The sequence below is a fragment of the Mytilus galloprovincialis genome, chromosome 9 (assembly GCF_965363235.1).
Source record: "Mytilus galloprovincialis chromosome 9, xbMytGall1.hap1.1, whole genome shotgun sequence".
NCBI classification, from domain to species: Eukaryota; Metazoa; Mollusca; class Bivalvia; order Mytilida; family Mytilidae; genus Mytilus; species Mytilus galloprovincialis.
This window is the reverse complement of record NC_134846.1, coordinates 79,681,989-79,703,573: the sequence shown is the minus strand read 5'-3', so window position 1 is coordinate 79,703,573 and position 21,585 is coordinate 79,681,989. Positions and strand designations below refer to the sequence as shown.

At 32.9% G+C, this 21,585-nt stretch overlaps 1 protein-coding gene and 1 long non-coding RNA gene across 2 annotated transcripts; both read right to left on the bottom strand.

Moving 5' to 3' along the window:
- Nucleotides 1-2,352: 2,352 nt before the first annotated feature.
- Nucleotides 2,353-5,133, bottom strand: LOC143047066 (uncharacterized). Its single transcript, XR_012969389.1, has 3 exons — nt 4,952-5,133; nt 4,653-4,724; nt 2,353-2,420 (listed from the first exon to the last, which is right to left on the bottom strand). It is a non-coding gene; the product is annotated as an uncharacterized LOC143047066 (long non-coding RNA).
- A 5,023-nt stretch (nt 5,134-10,156) lies between these two features.
- Nucleotides 10,157-19,882, bottom strand: LOC143047065 (uncharacterized). Its single transcript, XM_076220042.1, has 5 exons — nt 19,551-19,882; nt 15,304-15,385; nt 12,917-13,027; nt 11,765-11,916; nt 10,157-10,328 (listed from the first exon to the last, which is right to left on the bottom strand). Exons 1-5 carry the CDS (start codon nt 19,833-19,835, stop codon nt 10,254-10,256), a joined length of 705 nt encoding a protein of 234 aa, XP_076076157.1. The 5' UTR covers nt 19,836-19,882; the 3' UTR covers nt 10,157-10,253.
- Between the last annotated feature and the right edge of the window lie 1,703 nt (nt 19,883-21,585).

Sequence of the window (21,585 nt, the reverse complement as noted above, 5' to 3'; positions counted from 1 at the left end):
CTACAGTTGGTTTCTATGCATAATGGCATTTTCTTGTGTTGTAGTTCAGCGTTTCTGTTTTTCCGTTCTATTCCTTTCATAGTTGATGTGTTACCTCCAGTATTTGTTTGTTTCCTTGATTTGTTTTTGTTTAATCGAGTTATGAATATTGAACAATGGTAAACACCTGTTGCCTTTATTTGAAAATGTTGGCCTCGATTATCACTCAAAAGACATTTATTGTCGAAATGCGCATCTGTTGTTGAAGAAATGGTACCGTTAATGTTATTTCATTAAAAGATCATAGTAAATGCATAAACATGATACCTACATTTTTGTAGTCTTCAATATATAGTACAGAATAATGTTGTAATTCTGGTTTCAATACAAGACTCCTTTGGACCACAGTTGCATTTATGAAGGCTCTAGAGTTTGTGAAATCGTAGGTAACTTCCGCAGAACCATTCATATGTATGTAGTAAAAGATCTGTGCATCGTCGATATACACGCGACCTTGCCATTGATCTGGAGTACAACACACACAGGATCTAATTCTAATCCAATCCCAATTCTTAAAATTATAGCCATTAACAGTACCACTATTGATCGTGGTGTTTACATTTTGACTGGTTCACAGAAAGAATGACATGATAATAACACATACTTTAAACATATCTTTATCGTATGATCATGGAGATAATCTGAAGTATATACGCACTGATCATTGAGAGAGAAGCTTTGATTACTGGTTAAAGTGCACAGACACTTGTCTCTGAGACGTGTTGATCATATTGTAATTTTCTAAGTTGTGTTTTGTGTACTGTTGTTTGTTTTTTTTGTAATCTAAATCGTGTTTTGTAATGACATTGTCAATTTGTTATCGACTTAAAGTTTGAATTTCTTTTTGGTTTCTTTCGCCTCTGTTTATATCATTATTTATATCATTATAGAACACTGGCACATGTCTCTGAAACAAAATATACCTAATATATATATACTTGAATATTTTTTTCAAAGACAAGTGCATGAGTTTAAGATGCTAGATTTTTTCTGTGAATACTGGATCATGACTTAAGCCTTTAGCTCAGTCATTATTTAGCTTGCTAGTTTGTTTTCCCACTTTTATGCTGTGGTGAGCCACATTTATGCAAACAACCTTAACTCACTGCTTTCGTAATAACGACCTGTTTATTCCAGCATAAAAAAGTTATTGTCAATTTTAAAAATTCAACATGCGCTGAATAGTTAAGCAAAGGCATCGTGACTCCTTTAAATTAGGAAATTTTAAACGGGATGACAGTTTCTTTTTTAATAGTAACACTCGTCCTGTTTCTAGTTGTAAATTGGAATTTGATGATAGTTTGGATTGGTTAATCTTACAATCCAACAAAATTGAATAGAATTAAGTCTATTTAGTGGTCATCTATGAAATGTATATTCCGTTACAATCAACAACTTAAGATGGTCTCTCTAACCTTTGGAAGGTTTGACCTCAACACCACTATAAAGAGCCTTTGGTTTTTGCTTTTTAAAGCAGCAAATATCTATCAAGAAGATTGTGACACTTTGAAGACCAGACAATCGGATCAAAAGGGGGAATGTGATCAAAAGGTGTCGCTTGAATGTTTCCACTGGGATGTAGAAAGTTCCAAATAGAAATATTTAAATCATTCTTTTGTCGTATAAAATCCAGATGTAATTCGACTCTTATTGTCAATTTTTATATTTAAGTCAAGATATTAAGCAGGGGGAACTGCAGTTGTGAAGTCATATATTTAAAAAAAAAAGCAATTGAATAGATGCGTCAGCATAGTCCCTAAAGTATTCATGAATTGTTTAGCGGAAGGACATAATAGAGACATATAACACAATTTATTGTATTATAAGTCTCTGTATATGAGAAAAAATTCATGCGACAGAACTGTTTCAAGTAATTTTAATGTTTTAACTGCGTTAATTTATTTCTTTTGAGCAGACGACACATGTAAGTTCTCTTCCATTGACATACGGTGGACATTTCAAACTACCACACACAGCTTCTACAGGGTAAACAACGGCTTCATTACGATTACCGTCACCACCAGGAACGGACTCCAACTTCTCATCTACGCAGATATATTGCGACGGCGTGCGGGTTTTAGTGTGGTATTCTGACATCAAATAACCCGAGAATTCTTTATGCCAACCTTCATGGCAATTTATTTTCCCTGGAACCATTAGAACAGTAGATCTAGCTGTTAAACATACTGCACATGGCATGTCTTTATCATTGAAACTTTTTGAATAGGGTTTACTGGTTTGAATTTCATATTCAACACCATATAAACGACCTGTTCCCTCATTTTGTCCGCTTGTATAGTCTTTCCATTCCGGATTCTTCGGTAGACAAAGAAAGTTTGAACCTGATCCTCCTTCGTTAAAATGATTACCGGCACCATACCCTTAAAAACACAAAAAATATAGCACACACCCATAGGACTAAAAGTTATTAATAAAGTGTATACGTTACATATATACAATGGGATAAATTTAAGAATAATAACTCTATTAATTAAAAACCAATTGTTCAGAGAACAATTGAAGGTCTTTCCATCAAAACAATGTATTTTGATATGAAAAGTTGTGAAACTAAGTTTAAAATGTCATTTCAATCGTCAAATGATAGCTCCTAGTAAGCTGATTCCAAAAATATATTGTTTCCATACATTTTTTTTAAATAAGGGAGATAATTTGTTACTTCCGGTTTGAAAAATGTTACTTCCGATTATATTTGAATATTTACTTGACACTAATTCCAAAAATATCTGGTTCTATATACTTTTATATTAATAAAGTACAAAAAAATAGCTACTTCCGGTTTACAAAAGGTCACTTCCGGTTGTTTTTTTCAAGGTTAAATGGTTTGATACCTTTTTCTAAAAGTTGTATATCTTTATCATGTATAAATATAGAATAAAAGCAAAGGTCAAAATCTAGAACGCCAAATTAAGCTATGACCTTGAGATCAATTTCAAGGTCATAAACCAAGGACCTCAAATCAAAAGACCATAGGTCTTTATTATATTTAGTTAATGAGTTATATCACCAAACGCGTATTTTTAAATACAAGAGGGGAGAAAACTCCCTTTTACATTCAACGTACCCTTGCAATCAAAATTTACATCTTACGACATGTCGCAACTAACAATTTAGTAAAAATAATTTGTTGATATCTTATACAGTCTTTGGATATAAGTGAAAATAAGCCAAATTCAAACATTAGAATATGACCTTGACCTTTGACCTTGACCTAATTTTTATTTTTTGGGACCAAGGACCTCAAATCAAAAGATCCTAGGTCTCTATCACTTATGATTTATAAGATAGAAATTCATATCACTTATATCAGATGCATAAGGGGAAATAACTCTCATATGGAGCGGTCATATCGCTTCGGTCAAAACAGGACAAATCATGCCAAGGATATAACGAGCAATTTTGTAAAATAAATTTGTCATAATCTTTAACGGTTGCGAAGGAGATGCGCTAACAAGGAAAACAGTGTTTGGGGAGATAACTCCTACAAAGAAAAGTATTCGTTTACGCAGGGTAAATTTCAAAAGCGCATAAACTGTTCGATATCATATACAAAATATCTAAGCGACATATTGCGAAACCAATGTTTATCGCAAGAACAAAATTAGGCGGAAGAAAAAAAAAATAATCAGAAGAAAAACAATAGGTCTTTCCACAGAAAAGTGGAAAGACCTAATAAAAAGTATTATTGCATAAGATAAAAGGCAGACAAACACAAGTTAGTGTGGTGTATGAGCCATATGCATTTAGACAGCAACAAAACGACACAAGCAACCAAAAGAAATCTAGAGATCAACATACGGTCTCAAATAATAGACGAGCATAATTTGACAATCTGTTAATCGTTTAGCGTATTGAAGAGATTTTTATGAATCAATTTTAACAAAAGCACACGTATGAGTAAACTATACAGTATCATAGAATATATTCTCTGCTTTGGAACACAAATTCGAAGCTCTTTATGTGCTTATATAAATGCTTGCCGCCCTACATTCTATAATCGTGGATGCAATAGCATAAAGAGTACAGAAGGACAACAACGTATGTTCTACATACATTTTGAAGCGTAGATCACAGAAAAGCAACGTAGGAAAAAATATATATTTAATGTCTTATTTCACTGTATAAATGGTCGAATGTATTTCATTCCACAAACGAATAACACAAAAACAGTGTTATTATAACCAACCAATGGAAATAATTCTTTATAAAAATTTAAAGACGATTTCCAAACTTGCTGGCTTTATCAATAAAAGTACCGTAGAAAGATGAGTACGAACTACAACTATTTATTAAATTTCTGCAAGTACAATCATGCTAGCAAAACAAATCTATGATCAAACTTTATACTAGTAGTTATTTGAACAATTGATGATATATCTTCGTTTTTTTAAGGTTTTTTACAGTAATGATACTGTCATGTTTTTTTAAAATCTGAAACGTCTAGTGCTACAAATACGATGACATCTAACCAACTATACAAGCAGGTGTGAAAGGAACGCTTTCGCCAATGTATATACTTCATGCAATATAAACTTTTAGAGCTAAAGAAAAAATATATACATTTAAAACTGAATCACTATTGAATATACAATTACCGTCATAAACAAGTGTTGAATCCTGTGGGCAGCTGGACTTTCCCCATCTGATATACGTTGCAGCGTTATGTCCTAAAAACAAAAGAAAATACGGCAACCATTTTTATGAACTGAGAGCAACGAGAAAAGGATGTTAATTAAGCATACATCAAAAATACACATACATAAGAAAATACATTTATTTTTACTTTCTCTTTCTCCCCGTGTCTTGGCGAATACAAATTCAGTACATAATTATTGTCTCCAAATAACAAAAAAACATCACTTAGATTTGTATTTCGTGTTTTCAAAGGTCTTACCCCGACATTCGGATGCATGAAAATGTAAATCCTTTAGTTCCACCAAGTTCCTTTCCATCTGTTTGATTAGGTAGTCCTTCAAAAAGCAAGACTTTTCGGACTTGCCATGACAATGTGCACTGAACATGAGAAGACCCAGTACGGTTAAGAATATATTTGTCATGTTTCTGTGTATCTATTAAAGGTAAAGACTAGCACTGTTTCTGGTCCTTTTATAATTACAAAAATAATACAAATGCAAAATAATCGATGCATCAAATTTCTGAAGTTGAAATATGAAACAATAATTACCATCTGGCATGAGATTTCCTGCTAAATTACATAAAGGTTTTTCTAAGAAGAGATGTGTGATTCCTGGTGAAGGTAAATTTAGAAAAGCCATTCGGACGCATCAAATTTATTAATTGTTCGTGTTTTTTTCTAGCACTGAGTCGTTTCCGCGCCTGAAGGAACTGTTAGTCCGCGAGGATATCATAAGTCCAGTAATTAGTAATTCTCAACTGACACTAATAATATCAGATTATTACATGGCATTTTTCATATCGCATGTATTATCAGCCCTAGGTTCAATATCAGCCCAAGAGCCGCATGGCTCGAGGGCTGATATTGACCGAGGGCTGATAATACATGCGATATGAAAAATGACATGTTATGGTCTTTTTATCATATGTTTCAACAGTAGAGAAAAATAACAGATTCATATATTGATCCTTCTACGTGGTTCCCGAAAAGATCTTGAAAGAGTAAAAAGTTCACGGACGTCGGACCCAAAATTTGATACATTCAATAAGAAATCTTTCTATCATATGCCTCAACAGAGAGAAAAAAAAAAACATTTTAATATGGACGAATCGACAAAAAAATAATTCAACAATATACATAATGAAAATTGTTTGGAAAAGTCAACTTTTTTAAAGTAACTTTCTAAATTATGTTTCAGAAAAACTTAAAAAATGCATTTATTTAATATTTTTTTTTAATTTAATTTAATTATTTTACACAATATACTTTCCAGTATTCATATAATTGTTTTGTACACTACTTTGTAATGTTTTTCACTGAAAACGTAGCATTAAGGTGTATTTTCCGGAATTTGCCGAGTATCACCGGAATGCCATGTGATAACGTTACGGAAAGGCATGTGATAACAATCGAAGCATGTGATAAACTTTTCATATCAGCCCGCTAAGCACCAATTCGAAAAATATAGAAAATACTTTAATTTAATGCTATTATCATACGGTAAAAATCATATGTTATTAAGTCTAAGTATATGATAATAATACATATCAACTAATTTTCTGCTGATAAATTCAGAAATTTTAAAGTACCGAAGGTTCCATCTCTGTCAAGAAAAGTTGACCTTAGATGATTTTGGTTATTCTTTGAAGTGCTCGTTTTGTTAAATAGCTCATGTAGTGTTTGAACATTATACAAAGAAGGAGGAGGCGAGAGTTTTTGCGATGTGATTATTTTAGGTGATCTTTGTTATTTCTTTTTATTCAGCATGTTTGTCGCATTTTACAAACTTGAAATAAAATATCATTTTAGACCATATCCAAAAAAGAAAAACAGATCTAGTTATTTCTTTATATTGATCATAAATCTCAATATAAATAAATCATAAATTAAAAGAGAAAAAGGAGAACAATTATGATTTGGAAGTAATTCTTTAAAATAACTTGAATTCTTTAACCTGCTATCAATATTGAAAAATGATGTAAATAAAAAGTTGAAACTTATGTTCATGTGTTGCATATCCATCTGGAACAAGGTATTGTTAGTTTGAAAATATGATGAATAGTAAATGCAAACTTATCAGTTATTTTTTCATCAAATCTCCTGATAATGACATGTTCACACATTTATGGAATTATTTTGTTGCATATCTTTGTGATGTAATAATTTTTCATTTCAAATTGTGTGTTTGGAATAGAAATGCAAACTAAAAATGGTAATAAAGTTAACTGTGTAAAAAAATTGTTCCTTTGAAGTTCTTAATCATCATTACACCTAAATGAAAAGTTTCATCATGTCTTCACAGGAGATTAATATTATGGATTACCTTTTAATTTTAGGTTTTCAATGTTTTCATTGTGTGAAAAAACCCACACCTGTGAAAGTTAGTGTTTACGGGAAAATGAATCTTTTTATACAACTGAGAGGTTTAGCTAACTATAAAACCAGGTTTAATCCACCATTTTCTACATAAGAAAATGACTATACCAAGTCAGGAATATGACAGTTGTTATCCATTCGTTTAATGTGTTTGAGCTTTTGATTTTGCCATTTGATTAGGGACTTTCGGTTTCGAATTTTCCTCTGAGTTCGGTATTTTTGTTACTTTTGTTTTAATAATAAATCATATCTACCACCTCCCTACTGTTACAACAAAACCAAAATTGTGTGATTTTTTTATATGTATTATTGTTAATGAATCATTATCATGTTTGTGTACTGTAAATATTATAGGATATGTTATTGATATGGAATCATTAATATAGGCAACAGTAGTATACCAGTATTCAAAATTCATAAATCGATTGAGAGAAAATAAATCCGGGTTACAAACTTAAACCAAGGGAAACACATTAACTATAAGAGGAAACTAAGGAACAACAGGAACACTTAAGTGCAACAATAACAAATGCCAACATACATAGAAAAGAACTATTTGATAACAACTGCCATATTCCTGACTTGGTACGAGACATTTTAAGACAAAACGGTGGATTGAACCTGGTTTAATGGCTAGTCAAATCTCCCGCTTTATGACAATGTTAAAAAATGTCGCTAAATTGACAACCATACGTGACAGAAATACAACACAAACACATGCAAGAACATTCATCACAGATAATCTTTACAGTGTTTCCTGATGTTATTTCTTGTAAACCATTCATACCTGTTTTTATAAATTAAATGTTTTATTTTCTCTCAATGTTAGTCTTTAAGCTATGCGATTTAATAATGGTTTAAATGAGTATTTTTTAGGTATTTTTTTTTTAGGGAGATTTCAGTATTAGAAGCAACATTCTTGTTATTGATGATTTTGTGAGAATAGATGTTGACAAAGATAATTTGTAATTGATAACGTTGTGATCTTTAAGTGCTAGGAAGAAAAACAATCAGTGTTTTATTTCTAGACATTACCTGGTGCCCTTTCAAATGCAAAATACCAGGATCGTTTTGAAACTAGGAAACATAATCAGTTTTTGCATGGTGTGCGATGCTTGGAGCGTTTTTTTTTTAACAAAACAAAAAAAAAACAAAAAGACTTGTCTTTAATGTACTCTGCTGAAGTGTTGCGTTTTGGCTAACGTACGTTTTTTAAAATTTTTTTTATTGTAGGCATGTTTGTTAATGTTGCCTTTTTTAAGGTTAATTCACAAATTGTATAAAAAAATGAATGGATTCATCAGAGGCAAGATGTTACCACCCATTATGATACTTGAAGTATGTTTTACATGTAAAATGTTGGATTCTTTACCACTCTGTAATGTTCTTGATATTTTCATGTAATTTTGAAGGCATTATTGTCAACAGTCCGTATTGGTATTTTGCATTCTGTAACACGTTCATCCCTTTCTATGTATATTCCATTAGTTATTTTGAAACCACAATTTAAAGAAGAAAATCGGAATTAACCTTGAATAGTTCTAATAAAAGTTATCGACAGCGAGTCAAAACTATCACGTCATTGAGTCCACGTTATAAGGCATGTCAAATAATACATTTGGCATCACAAACCTTCAATATGATTGATTGATTGGTGTTTGCTTTACGCCACTCAGCACAAAAAGAATATATCACGGCGAACCTTTAAAATGGAATATCAACGTCTAATCATACACCATGATGTCGAAAATGAGTTGGTTCAAGGTTATGTCAAGTTTAACAGCGGATAAATATCGGATACCTTGATTATTATTATATATTTTTAGTTATAAAGTAGAACATCTTATTTCATTGTAAGTTACCTTGGAGGTTACCAAGTAAACAAAATAAATATGAAAACGGGATAATTGACAGAAGTTCAACGTTAGAAATAACAAAATTACTAGTTTTGTTTTTGTATTCTATTTTTTTTTCTTCTAAAAACTGGCTTTCTTAATGAAGAGGTCCTAGTGCCTTATACCATGGCGGACCATTTTTTCAAACGATCATATTGAAGCGTAGAGAGCGTTGATGCTTTGAAATTTTGACTTTATTCACAATGTGCGGTAAGGTGGATTTTGATCACAGATTTAATACATAATAGATTTACAGTTCTTAAATCAACATTCATTGTTGGCTATAGATAACAAATGTCCTCAACTTCAAGGTCTATCATCAATGTGAATGTCAATAGATATATACAAATCTCTTCAAACGAATATCACTAGTTGACTATTGACTATCATTGTCATGACTTGGACAGGCACTTTCAAATGAAAATACCACAATGGTTAACTGCAGTGTAGAAGGATAATTAACTGGACTTTCGCCTTCCGGCTGTAAAACACGTGCTAAAAGGGACATTCTTTTGACTGTGTTGGATCTCTGCATACGCAGCAATGTTTGGACATTATTGGGACATTAAATTCGAGACCTCATGTTATTCTTCTCTTCACTTTACGAAACTCTTCAAACAACTCTTTGAGGATCGGAAGGTAGCATGTAACATTTTAAATTCTAGTCACTATCCAACATACCCACTTTTACAAATTTCACACTGATTTATTGTGAATTTGTTCAATTTCTGAATATGCATGAAATATTAACATCAGGACGTAAACCAAACAACGAAAGTGTGTTTGTGTGTCCAAAATGTTGAGTCCTAAAATTGTCAGTTTCTCCTCTGACTACTCTCAGGTTTCTCTGTCAAGATAAAAGGTATAACAAAAATACCGAACTCCAAGGCAAATGCAAAATACTGACAAAATCAAACGCAAGAAATCAACGGAACAAGTGAAAAACAAATACAATTTTACTGACTTGGTACAGACATTTTCCAAATAAAATGTTGGATTGAACCTGGTTTAATAGCTAGCTACTAGCAACCCTTGGATACATTTTCTTTTTTTTCCGAGACTTAAAATGACCGATACGTGGGTTTAAAAAGATACACAGGGTGTCCACAACATTTTAAGCCACTTTCTTGGCTTAGCAAATAAAGAACTCAATCTTTGTGATGAAATCAACATTCATGCAAAATGAAGTGCATTTTATAAGGTTTGATCTATTTTTATAATTCAAATAAATTAGTTGTCCAAATCATTTTTATACGAGTTTTTTGTCCAGTTGAATCTACCTGATCTTTTCATCTCTTTCTCCCTCCAAACAAAACCTGCTGAAGTGTTTCTCGTATGTTCAATTTGAAAACATACATACCTTCCTGAAATAAGATATCACATGTATATTTTACACAACCTTACATCTTTTTTTTACTAAGTATAAAACCCAAAATATCTGATATCTTGACTTACATCTTGAAATTAACAATGAGGATCGTTTGAGAACAAAACTTTATGACAACAGAGATGATTTTAGCTTCTCAATTGTGAAATTTTCATTTCGATGTATCAACATTCCAGCAGCGCATGCATATGGAGTATATATCTCTCCGGTGATAAAAATTTCAGAGCTAGCATATCATATCATGATTTCCTTGGTAGAAAGTTGCTGCTTACAAGGAAGCTTTTAAACAAAGAGTTTTAAGTGGTGAAGATGCAATCATCCCTTCGAAAATTAAACGGACGCCAGCACAAGTTGGTTGACCGTGATGGTATATCTGGTTCACAGATGTCGACGGATATGTCCCAATTGTCGTAACTACAATCCCGTGTTTTCATGTTCACCATGACTCCAATTTATTTTAAAAGATTCGACTGAGATCTCGTTTATCAGAAGTTTATGCTAAGGAGTGGGGAGCTGGATCTTTTTTTCTGGTTTATTTACTTATTAGAAAAAAATGGTTTAATGTGAATGAAATGATTTCCTAATAGAACAAGTTAACAAAAGAAGGCAATCAGGGGTCATCGCATGGTCATTGACGGTAGATTAGCACTCGCTTGTATGACGAGGTCTAAATGGAACTGGTTATAACATGCCCCTACAGCGTATGGAAAGCTCAAATTGTATACGGGTTTAGACAAGCACCCACAGCGTAATAGAACAAGCTCTTAATTGACCAGAGTATATTTAAGCACTTACAGCATGTTAAAAGCCTTGAACTCTGCTAAGCACCCACATCATATGACAAGCTCAAAATTGACAAGGTACAGCACAGCTTAGGACTAGTTTTCAATCGAACCCGGTATAAACGAGCATGCATAACGAAGGACAAGTTCTTAAACGACACAGGTAAAGACAAGCACCAAGAGCGTATGACATTTAATTAATCAACCCGCCGGTATAGACAAATACCAATAACTCTACAAGGGACAACCATGTGTCTTACACTTTCATAAAATTGTATAGAAACAAAAACATGGAGTGACAGCGTCGACCCATAACCTGATTCCGGATATGAGACAGTCACAAAAACATGTGACTTAGCTAACTTATTTTATCATTTTACTTCACATACTTTACTCCCTATCTTTCTGATTAGTTTTTGAGTATAAATGTATCGTGGCTTTGTTTTTGAAAATTCACTATATGCTTATAAGCTTTATAACCAACAACAGATAAAAAAAGAGGCGGAAGAAAAACAAGACCACAAAACACTACATAAAAAACATACAAGTCTATAAAGTCATCTTGGGTTTTTTACTAGTTGCTCTCATGAACTTATTAATCATTCACACATTTCAAGATTTTATTTCTTACCATCGTCCATCTGTGTTTTGGACTAGCATGTTTACATTGAGGAGGTATGTCAAATATCTTTGTGTCTTTAATACCCGGTGTCATATTATAAACATCTACATTTGTCACAACTACTTTATGAGTGAAGTATAAATGTACAGGAACACAGCTTCCTAAAATAAAAAATCGGAAATGAATATATTAATGTCAACCGGTTAAACAGAGTCTATATTAGGATTGATATGAACCATTAAAAAAAATGAAAACAAAAACAAAAAAACAACACGTTAAATAATTTCATGCGTAAAATATACAATTTCTGAAAAGAGTGATTCTTTATACTTTTGGTGTTGTTCAAGTAGAAAAAAAATAGATTAAAAACCAACACCAAAATATTACAAAATACATTTTAAAACGATTTATTGGCAAATAAGGAACTAATATTAGACACTAAGCATGTCTAGCGCAGCAAAGTTGAAATATAGATAACATAAAAAAAAGTGAAGAGCTACGCCACACTAAAACCAAGTACGAATTGATAAAGCCAGCTATTACCAGTGAAGATCTAAACGTTTACCAGTGAATAAGTACAAAACCAAATGTGAATTGATCAAAACCAAGTAAGAATAGAAGACATCAACATATACTAGTGAAGAACTACGAGACACAAAACCAAGTATGAATTGATGAAGTGAACATGTACAAGTGAGGAGCTTCACGACACAAAACAACTATGAATTGCTGAAGTCAACATGCACTAGTGAAGAGCCATACGACACAAAACCACAAATGAGCTGATGTAGGCAACGTTTAAAAGTGAACAGCTATGTGACACAAAACCATGATAAATTAATGGAGTCCACATATACTAGTGAAGAGCTTTGCAAAACAAAACCAAGTATCCGTCAACATAATAGTAAAGACCCATTCAACACAAAACCAAGTTTGAATTGATGAAGTTCGCACGAACTACTAAAAAAGGAAGCGAAACAAAACAAAGTATGAATTGATGAAGCCCACATGTACTTGTTAGGATCTATAGGTCACACACCTAAGTATTTTCTATCTATTAAGGAACCGATGTAGATCAAATGTACCCGCATTTTTCTTATATTTTTACTTTAATCTACTGTGCTTTAATCATAATAGATTGTAAGCCATACCCATATATACCTCTCTCTATTGATGCTCTAATGTTTGGGACACTCTTATCAAGAGTTATATTGTATGTGTCAGTGATAATATGTTCTCCAACTACACCACTATACAACAAATTGTCTCCACCTCCAATATAAAAAAGTAAATGAAAAGAAAAAAATATCGACAACACGTCCCAGAGTGGTTGAGGATATCTGGAACTCTGATTTGTTATTTTATAAATATTATGACTTATATTTACAATTATTATTTTTCTATAACTTTGACACATGTCAAAGATGAAAAATGCAGAGATTTCTAATTCACTTATCGAATCTTATTCTACCTTGCATAATGTTCATATTTTATATCCGTTGTCTAGACATCCCATAGTTACTTGTATTCCAATTTAGTGGTACTCTTTATGTAAAGCGTATTCGTTGTCTAGACATTCCATATTTATTTGTATTCCAATTTAGTGATACTCTTTATATAAAGTGTATTCGTTGTCTAGACGTCCCATATTTATTAGTTTTCTGATTTAGTGAAATTCTGTATTTAAAGCGTATTTTTTGTCTAGACACCATATTTTTGTGTTTTCCGATTTAGTAATACTCTGTATTTAAAAGTACTTCGTTGTCTAGACATACCATTTTTTTTGTATTCAAATTCAGTGATACTCTGTATATAAAGTTTATTCGTTGTCTAGACTTACACGTGTACTTTTATGTATCGTCTTGACAAACACTGTTTTCCATTGCCTAAATCAACGTGACAGTAGTTTACCGGTGTTCAAATCTAATAAATCGAAAAAGAGACAAATCAAAATGACAAACAATACATAACCCAATCGTAACAACTTCAAAAGTTTCTCCTGCTATGCTTCCATCACATACCATGCGGATTCACTCAGTCAAAATGCCAGAATGGGGATAGGAAACAATATGTAGAATCAAAGATCAGACAAGAATACTGTTTTTTAAAGATCTAAGACCGCGGAAACATGTCGTGTGAGTTGAGACAACGACACATCGCATCGGTCAACTAATTCGTGATGGTGACCGTAAAAGTCTGTTGGAGCAGTTTTTGTGTAAGCTAGGGGCACTAGCCGGGTTAAAGAATTTATATAGTGTGAACATGCACCAGCGTAAAGAAATAGCTGCGATATGTAAACCTCGTACGATGGAGCAGAGGGTTTGTTATTTCTGAGAAATGGAAGTTGACAATTGGAAAGTTTAAATCATCACGTTTGTCATAGAATCCAGTTTAAAGTGGTCAAACTGTGTCAATTATAAGGAACATTAAGGAGATATGAGGCAGACCTTTTACTTTTGGTAGTATTCGTAATGTAAAGTTCATTAGGATATATATGACATTTTAGCACTCATTGAAATGAGGGTTATAGAGTGGCAGAACATCATCAACATATCTGAAAGTGAAATTAAAGAACTTTGCAAGATTGTTTCTCTTTTTGTTTTTAAGAAGGTTCTGTTTGAGTTCTACTTAATATGAGTATAAACCAAGTCGGCCTGTAGTGTTGCACAATAAGTATCAATTGGAATACCGACTGTCTGGTGAAATATCAATCCACCAAACTCAACAAATATATTATCGATAAAAAAAGTACAGTGTTTTGCTGATATCATCTTCGGTGTATTTATTGTGGAAATCAGTGTGGTTCTTCACAAAGTAACATTTTTCATCAAGTTACCAAAAATAATGATTTTTTATCTACAATTCCCTTTTTGGTAGAAAAAGATATGTTAAACGAAACGATGCAGTCTACCTTGTCGTTTTAGTGGATGTAGTCGATCTTGATCATCAAACGGATGGTAATAAATGTACATTTAGTTGTGGTCTGTATATACCGTGTTTATTCATGACCTAGACATGCATATTTTATTTACGGTCTATGTATACACTTTTCTGTATGCTCTAGATTTAGTTTAGAATATGGCAGTTGTTATCAAATAGTCCGTTCCTATGTATGTTGGCGTTTGTTTTTGTTGCGGTTCAATGTTTCTGTTGTTCCGTCGTTTTCCTCTTATAGTTGATGTGTTTCCCTGGGGTTTGGTTTGTGACCCGGATTTGTTTTCGCTTAATCGATTTATGACTATTGAACAGCGGTATACTACTGTTGCCTTTATTTACAAACAAATCGGGATAACGTAAACAATAATCGGGATAACAAACAAACAAATCTAAATACTAAATCGAGAAACAGAACAAATAAATCGTGATAACAGAAATATATAAGATTGAAGTGTGTTCCTTGATGGCTTCCGTCAGATTTTTATTCTAATTCAGAAATCAAGTTATAATATGTTTGATTTTCAACACTCTGTGTATTCGCCGAGGTAATTTTAAACAAATAATCATATCCCTTATACTTTGGTTTGGTTTAAGCAAGATTTAATTCATACCTTGGACACATTGTTTAGTCATATTAACATCCAACCTAGTTTTCTGGCAATATACTCCGTTGTCTAATTCATATTCATAATTCTGAAAACACAAATATCGTTTTATAATAAATGATAAAAAAAAGCCTTCTTTGCCAAACTGCCATACAAAGAAACTTATGTCATGTCGCAGAACTTGAATAATATGTAAGATGAATAATTCATTTAAGTAAAAATGACACTTTATAACACAAACAATGAATGTTTGTAAGTAATTCATCCATCACAACACATTATACGTTTTACCATTATGACAGATCGGTATTTTAATCAGATTAGCTAAATTTAAGGAAATATCAGTCAAAAATTGGCCATAAAAGCAGATCGTATTTGCGAAAAATATCCAGACGAAAAACCTCTCAAATTCACATACTTAAAAGAGAGACAAAAGATACCAAACGGAAAATCAAACTCATGAATCGAAAAAGAACTGACAATGACATGGCAAAAAACTACAAAAAGACAAACAACAGTATACAACACACAACAAAAAAACATAAAACTGAATAACACGAATCCCATCAAAGAGCGGGGTGGTATCAGGTGATCTGGAAGGGTAAGCAGATCCTGCTTCACATGTGGCACCCGTCTTCTTTTTTAGCCATGGCGTTGTCAGTTTATTTTTGTCTTAGGAGTTTGAATGGCCCTTTGGTATCTTTCTCCTCTCATTTGGAATATATCCGTCGTCATCTGTGAAACAGATATTCCAAAAATGTCAACCAAATCGTGATGGCGTCCGTAAATTTTTTGAAGGGGTGATTTTTACTTCACCACATTTGAGCTCTTGGTTTAAAAGTTTCCTTGTAAGCGGCAACCATCTATCAAGGAAATCGTGATAGTAAATGTTAGCCATGGAATATCGTATCAACTGGGAGATATATACTCCATATGCAGATGCTGCTGGAATGTTGTTACATTAAAATGGAAAATCACAATTGAGAAACTTAAATCATTTCTGTTGTCGTAAAGTTTTGTTTTCAACCGACCCTCATTGTCAATTTCTAGATGTAAGTCAGATATGAGACAGAATTAACTGTATTCATAGCTTCCTTTATTTCAAGTTCGATGGGATAGACGCGTTTAACATAGTCATCACACTAATAATTATTTAATAATAGAACATCATCTATATAGCGGAAAGTGAAGCTAAAGGACATGCTAACTTCTTTTCTTTCTTCCTAAGAAATTAATGTATAAAGCCAGAGTCTTAGATTGTGTGTACTATAAAAGATCTTTGGATTTTTCAGTATCCACATCTGATTCACGCCACCTCTAAAATAGGTAGTTTCACAATAACTTTGAAGCACGGCTTTGATTGCTGATACAACTGATGATAATAAATTAGAAAGAGGTTTCGTCGAGCACTTGGAAGAGCCAGCAATATAACGCTGTTTGTAAGGACACGTATGTAGTTTAGGTATTAATGCAGTGAAGGAACATCCAGTTCTTCATCTTTGGTTGAAATCACAAAGCAACATTGACCAGACCTATGATTATCCAGGATTTTCTCCTTAGTAAGTGTCGTGGGGGTACATGTTGAGTTTCAATACATAATTCATTTATCAAGCAGTTTATGTAATGTAATTTACACACAAAAACGATGTTGTTTGGGGCTTTATCTGCGGGGACATATGTGTCATGGAGGTAGGACAGGTGTTTTGCACATTTGGGTCTTTAAAGATTGATGTAGCATGGGTATTTATAGACCAATTCTGTCTTTTAATTCTGATTTGCATCAACGACTTCACAGTCTTTATCCATTCGGAAAAAGTATCTACGTTTTCTTTCTCGCGTTTATCCCATTGCCTGGCATAGTCCTCTACTGAATCCTTCAGTTTTTTGAAGTTGTGTTTCCAATTGATGGATTAAGGCTCACGATATTTCGGGCCTTTGGTATCACATTTCGCAGAGAAGTGTTATTGACAATGTTTAGGTCTCCAGTAATAACGTGGCCATGATAACTAGTATATATGAATGGGGAGCTAGCAAAGGTACAATCAGGTGGTTTAGACTTGAAGTCGTCAATATTGAGATCATGTAGGACGTGTTTGTAATTTTAAGTTTTAGTCGCAATTGGTTTAGTATAGGTATTAGAGATGATAGGTACAGATTGATCTTTAACTAGTGAACTGATTTATGACGAAGGATATCACCCAAGTTGATGGCATCGAGTCCTTTGTCGACAAAAAAAAGTTTTAGAAAAGATATTTTCTCCTTTTCATCTTTTCCAAATCGAACCAGTCTGAAAAGTCTGTGACTGGCAATATCCGAGATGATAGCTTTAAGTTTGTGTTGGTTTGAATCGGGGTTTGAAACAGTGGTTTCCAAACATAAGTTTTACAGAGAATGAAGTTTTAAAAGGGGTAGTGAAAAAATTGTGTGCAAATGAGATGAATACCCAACGGCTTTAGTATAAATGACAGAAGGTCATTTATCGACACATCATGGAGAGTACGTGATGTATAATGAGGATGCAGAGTTCAAAATATTCATCACATTCACAGGAATGACTAGATAGAACACCTATACCATCAATTTTGTCATTGCAACTACATGGTGTCGCAGTTCCCAATTCTCGAATCTAGTAATCAATTTGTCTACGGGTAGGTGTTGTTAGATGAAGGTTGTTAGTCCAGTGGTATATGTTTTAGATGGTCTAATTTAAAAACAAATTGTCCAACCGATTTCACTGTTTACACAGATTAGCACCAACATTATATCAGCAAAACAGTGAAACTGTGGGGAAATTAGTGCATGTATGTGATTTTGAGTGTATTTTTTTAATTCATTTTTTTAGAAATGAATGTAATTTCAACGATTGAGAAATGGGTCCCAAATACCCCGCCCATCAAACCATCTGGTAAATTTATTCAAAATAATTTACAGAATCCGTATACATGTACATGTAATGCATTTAGGGGACTGACCAATTATTTTCAAGCGTCAGTGGTAAGTCTTTTGTAAACGAAATGTTCGTGTAGCGTACAAAATTTTAAGCCTGGTATCTATGATGAGTTTTTATTATACACTGTCCATGCTTGGGACTATATTCGTACACGAAAATCAAAGGACAATATCTGTGTTGCCGAGCCACCAGTAACACTTTACATTTATGCAAATTTCCATTAATATTCAAGACAAAGGACGATTTTGAATAGGTATCAAACTTTATCAAACTACATTTTGAAGTTTTCAAACTGCTTGTGTTGGTCACAATTTTTTGAATTATTCGATTTTTCATTTCCTATATCTTAACTTATTCCACTGCTTTACAATAAAAAATGAATATTTACAAAACAATTGTTTTAAAGGTCAATATCAAAAGACATTGGTCAGTAGTCTTACTGTACCCCTCAATATAAACTTAAACAAAATACCCTTGACATGGCAAGTGCGATCCAAAGCTTCTGATAAACAGACCTCAGCCAGATAAATTAACCAAAGCACTTTTAATGAAAAGATCTCTGATCAGCTAGACCAAAATGATGATCATCGGAATAAATTACAAAGTATTATGTATCCGCCACTCATAGCTATTTAGAGTTAGACATCAAAGATACCAGGATAATAATTTGGTATGCCTGATGCGCGGTTCGTCTACGTCAGACTCATTCCGAAATGTCGTACCAAATATGGCTAAGGAAATCTATACCTCGGAGTAGACAAACTTTAGAAATAATTCAACATTTTATGAACAGAAAAATTAACAGATCTCCAAAAAATATCTAATCTGACTATAGGAGCTTGAAATACTTCTTACATTTGACTCTTTTTTGGCTTACATTCAGTGGCAAATATTTCATGCTAATTAGAAAGAGATCATATAAACCAAATAAGCAGGGAGAAAAAAAGGGGGTGAAAGAAGTTGACTACCATTAAAAAGGGTATATGTTGGATAGGACAGAAACTTACTCAGTTACTTAAAACCATCGTAGGTGTAAATGTTCACTTTCATTTAATCTATTTTTTTTTTATGGTTTATTGATCAACAAATAGTATTCTTGAGGCATCTAATAACAGCTGACCTGTATCTCAAACACTGTCAACATTTGATTCAGTGATAATCAATTAAGCGGGCGAGACAGTATTTAATAAACATATTTTTATTGAATTTTTTATACTTCATTTATTTGTCTATGATTTATGACTATGATCAAAAGGTGTGGTTATATACGGACGAATGAACATATGCTCAAAATCATACTTACATTGTTATAGTATTCGAGATATAATGCTGAATACTGCTTCATTTTCGGATCCACAAAGGGACTCTCATCGACAAGTGTTGCGTTTATTAAAGCTCTAGAATTTGTGAAATCGTAAGCAACATCAGCCGTACCATAGGTATGAATGGCATATGGAAACAAAAAACTGTCTATATACAGGTGTCCTTCCCATTGGTCAGGAGCACAACATACAGGAGTCGATGTCATAGCACATATCCTTGTTAACACTACAATTAGAAGTAACCACATTCCTCTTGCTGCATTCATGTTTTTGGCTCACTGAAAGTGTGACACACTGACAAGTATATGTTAAAAGTATCTATAACTCATCATAGTGAAGATAAATTATGTAACAGTTATACAATCACGTACTGATGTCGTTCGGGTCAAGTATATAGGGTTATTAATTTGGGTGTGAAGTATTTTAACTCATCGTAAATACCAAGATTAGAATTGCATACGCCAGACGCGCGTTTCGTCAACACAAGACTCAATCAGTGACCCTCGAATTACAAAAAATAAAAAGGTACCTAACAAAGGTTTTAAGATATGACGCCTTCAGCTTACTTGTGCGTGTTTTTTTTGGGATAATTTATTTCACGCAAATATATTTCATATGCGAAAAATCAAACAAATACAATAAGTATAAAGAAAAGCACAACATGTTAATTTCAAAGCCAAACAAACGCCACTCTTAGCAAGAATAGTTGTAACAATAATCGACATCTGACAATGTAGATAGGAATATGTATATAAATACTATGCATGTATATATACTAAACTAAGTCTTCTATGCACGTGTTTTAAATTTATCATGAATCTAGAACGTATAATCGACAAATAATATTTCATTCAGTGACTGTTTGATCTTTCAAGTTTGTTGTCGAAGTTTACCGGATGGATCGTGACATTGATAAACAATCAACATAGAAGCAGGTGGGGCATGTCAAAAATAAGTGATAGAGCGATGTTAATTTTTTATATTTTCCATCCGTTCCAATTTGTTTATTAAACTTTTCCATAACGGTCGTTTAATGATTTTGTGAATTTAATTTGTTCTATTAAAATCAATTATTACTGTTTACCTTCCAGTGCACGTTTGTTTACATTCTTTCTTCACGGGTTTTCCCTCTCACTTGCGCTTTGTGGTGGCCAAAGTTCTAACGAAAGGTTTCGTAGTTAAGGTCACCACATACGGAAAAGTGTCGGCGAATTAGAGTACGGGAAGACAATAATTCAAAAGCAGTACATTTATGAAGATTTTGATAAGATAAAGGATTTTCTTTTACAAGAAATTCCACATAAACTTGTTTTGTCGTATAACTTAGCCATTCAAGTATATAAAATATATTCAACTTTATTTTAGATTTGAAGTATCATATGACTTTAATGTAAAACATAAAACGGTTCACGTGAGAGTTTCGGAAAGTAGAAATAATTAAACGTCTAGCCAATGGTAGCAAGGTCAATTTATTCATTTTCAAAATCATCTCCCCAGAAAATCAATTGGTCGTCCATGTATAAACAGGTACGCATGGCTATTGACAAGCTCTTAATAGGAACGAGTATTGACACAATCATCCACTGAATGCTTTTGAAAAGCTCTTAATTGCTAAAAGGACCAACAACGTATAATGTGATATATTATTTCGACAATATAAAACCATATGAGTTATACATACATACAGCTTCTGAGAAAACATCTCATACATTTTAACCAAATTATGCAAACATAAACCTAGGGCATTCCTCTAGTTTACAATAGAATCATGTTGGAAATCGATTAATATAGTTTCCTTTCCCAAAACAGTCCTGAACATTATAACCAAATATTGAATGAATAAAACTATGTTAATATACAGCTTTTGCTACTAATCTGAAATCCATGAAAGCTTTTGGACACAGTTTAACATAAGAACCCTATAAGAAAGACTTGAAAAATGTTCAGAAAATATCTGGCAGGGGGCACTAACATATATAGATTGCCGGAGAAAAGTTTGTTAAACGATGGAAGTAT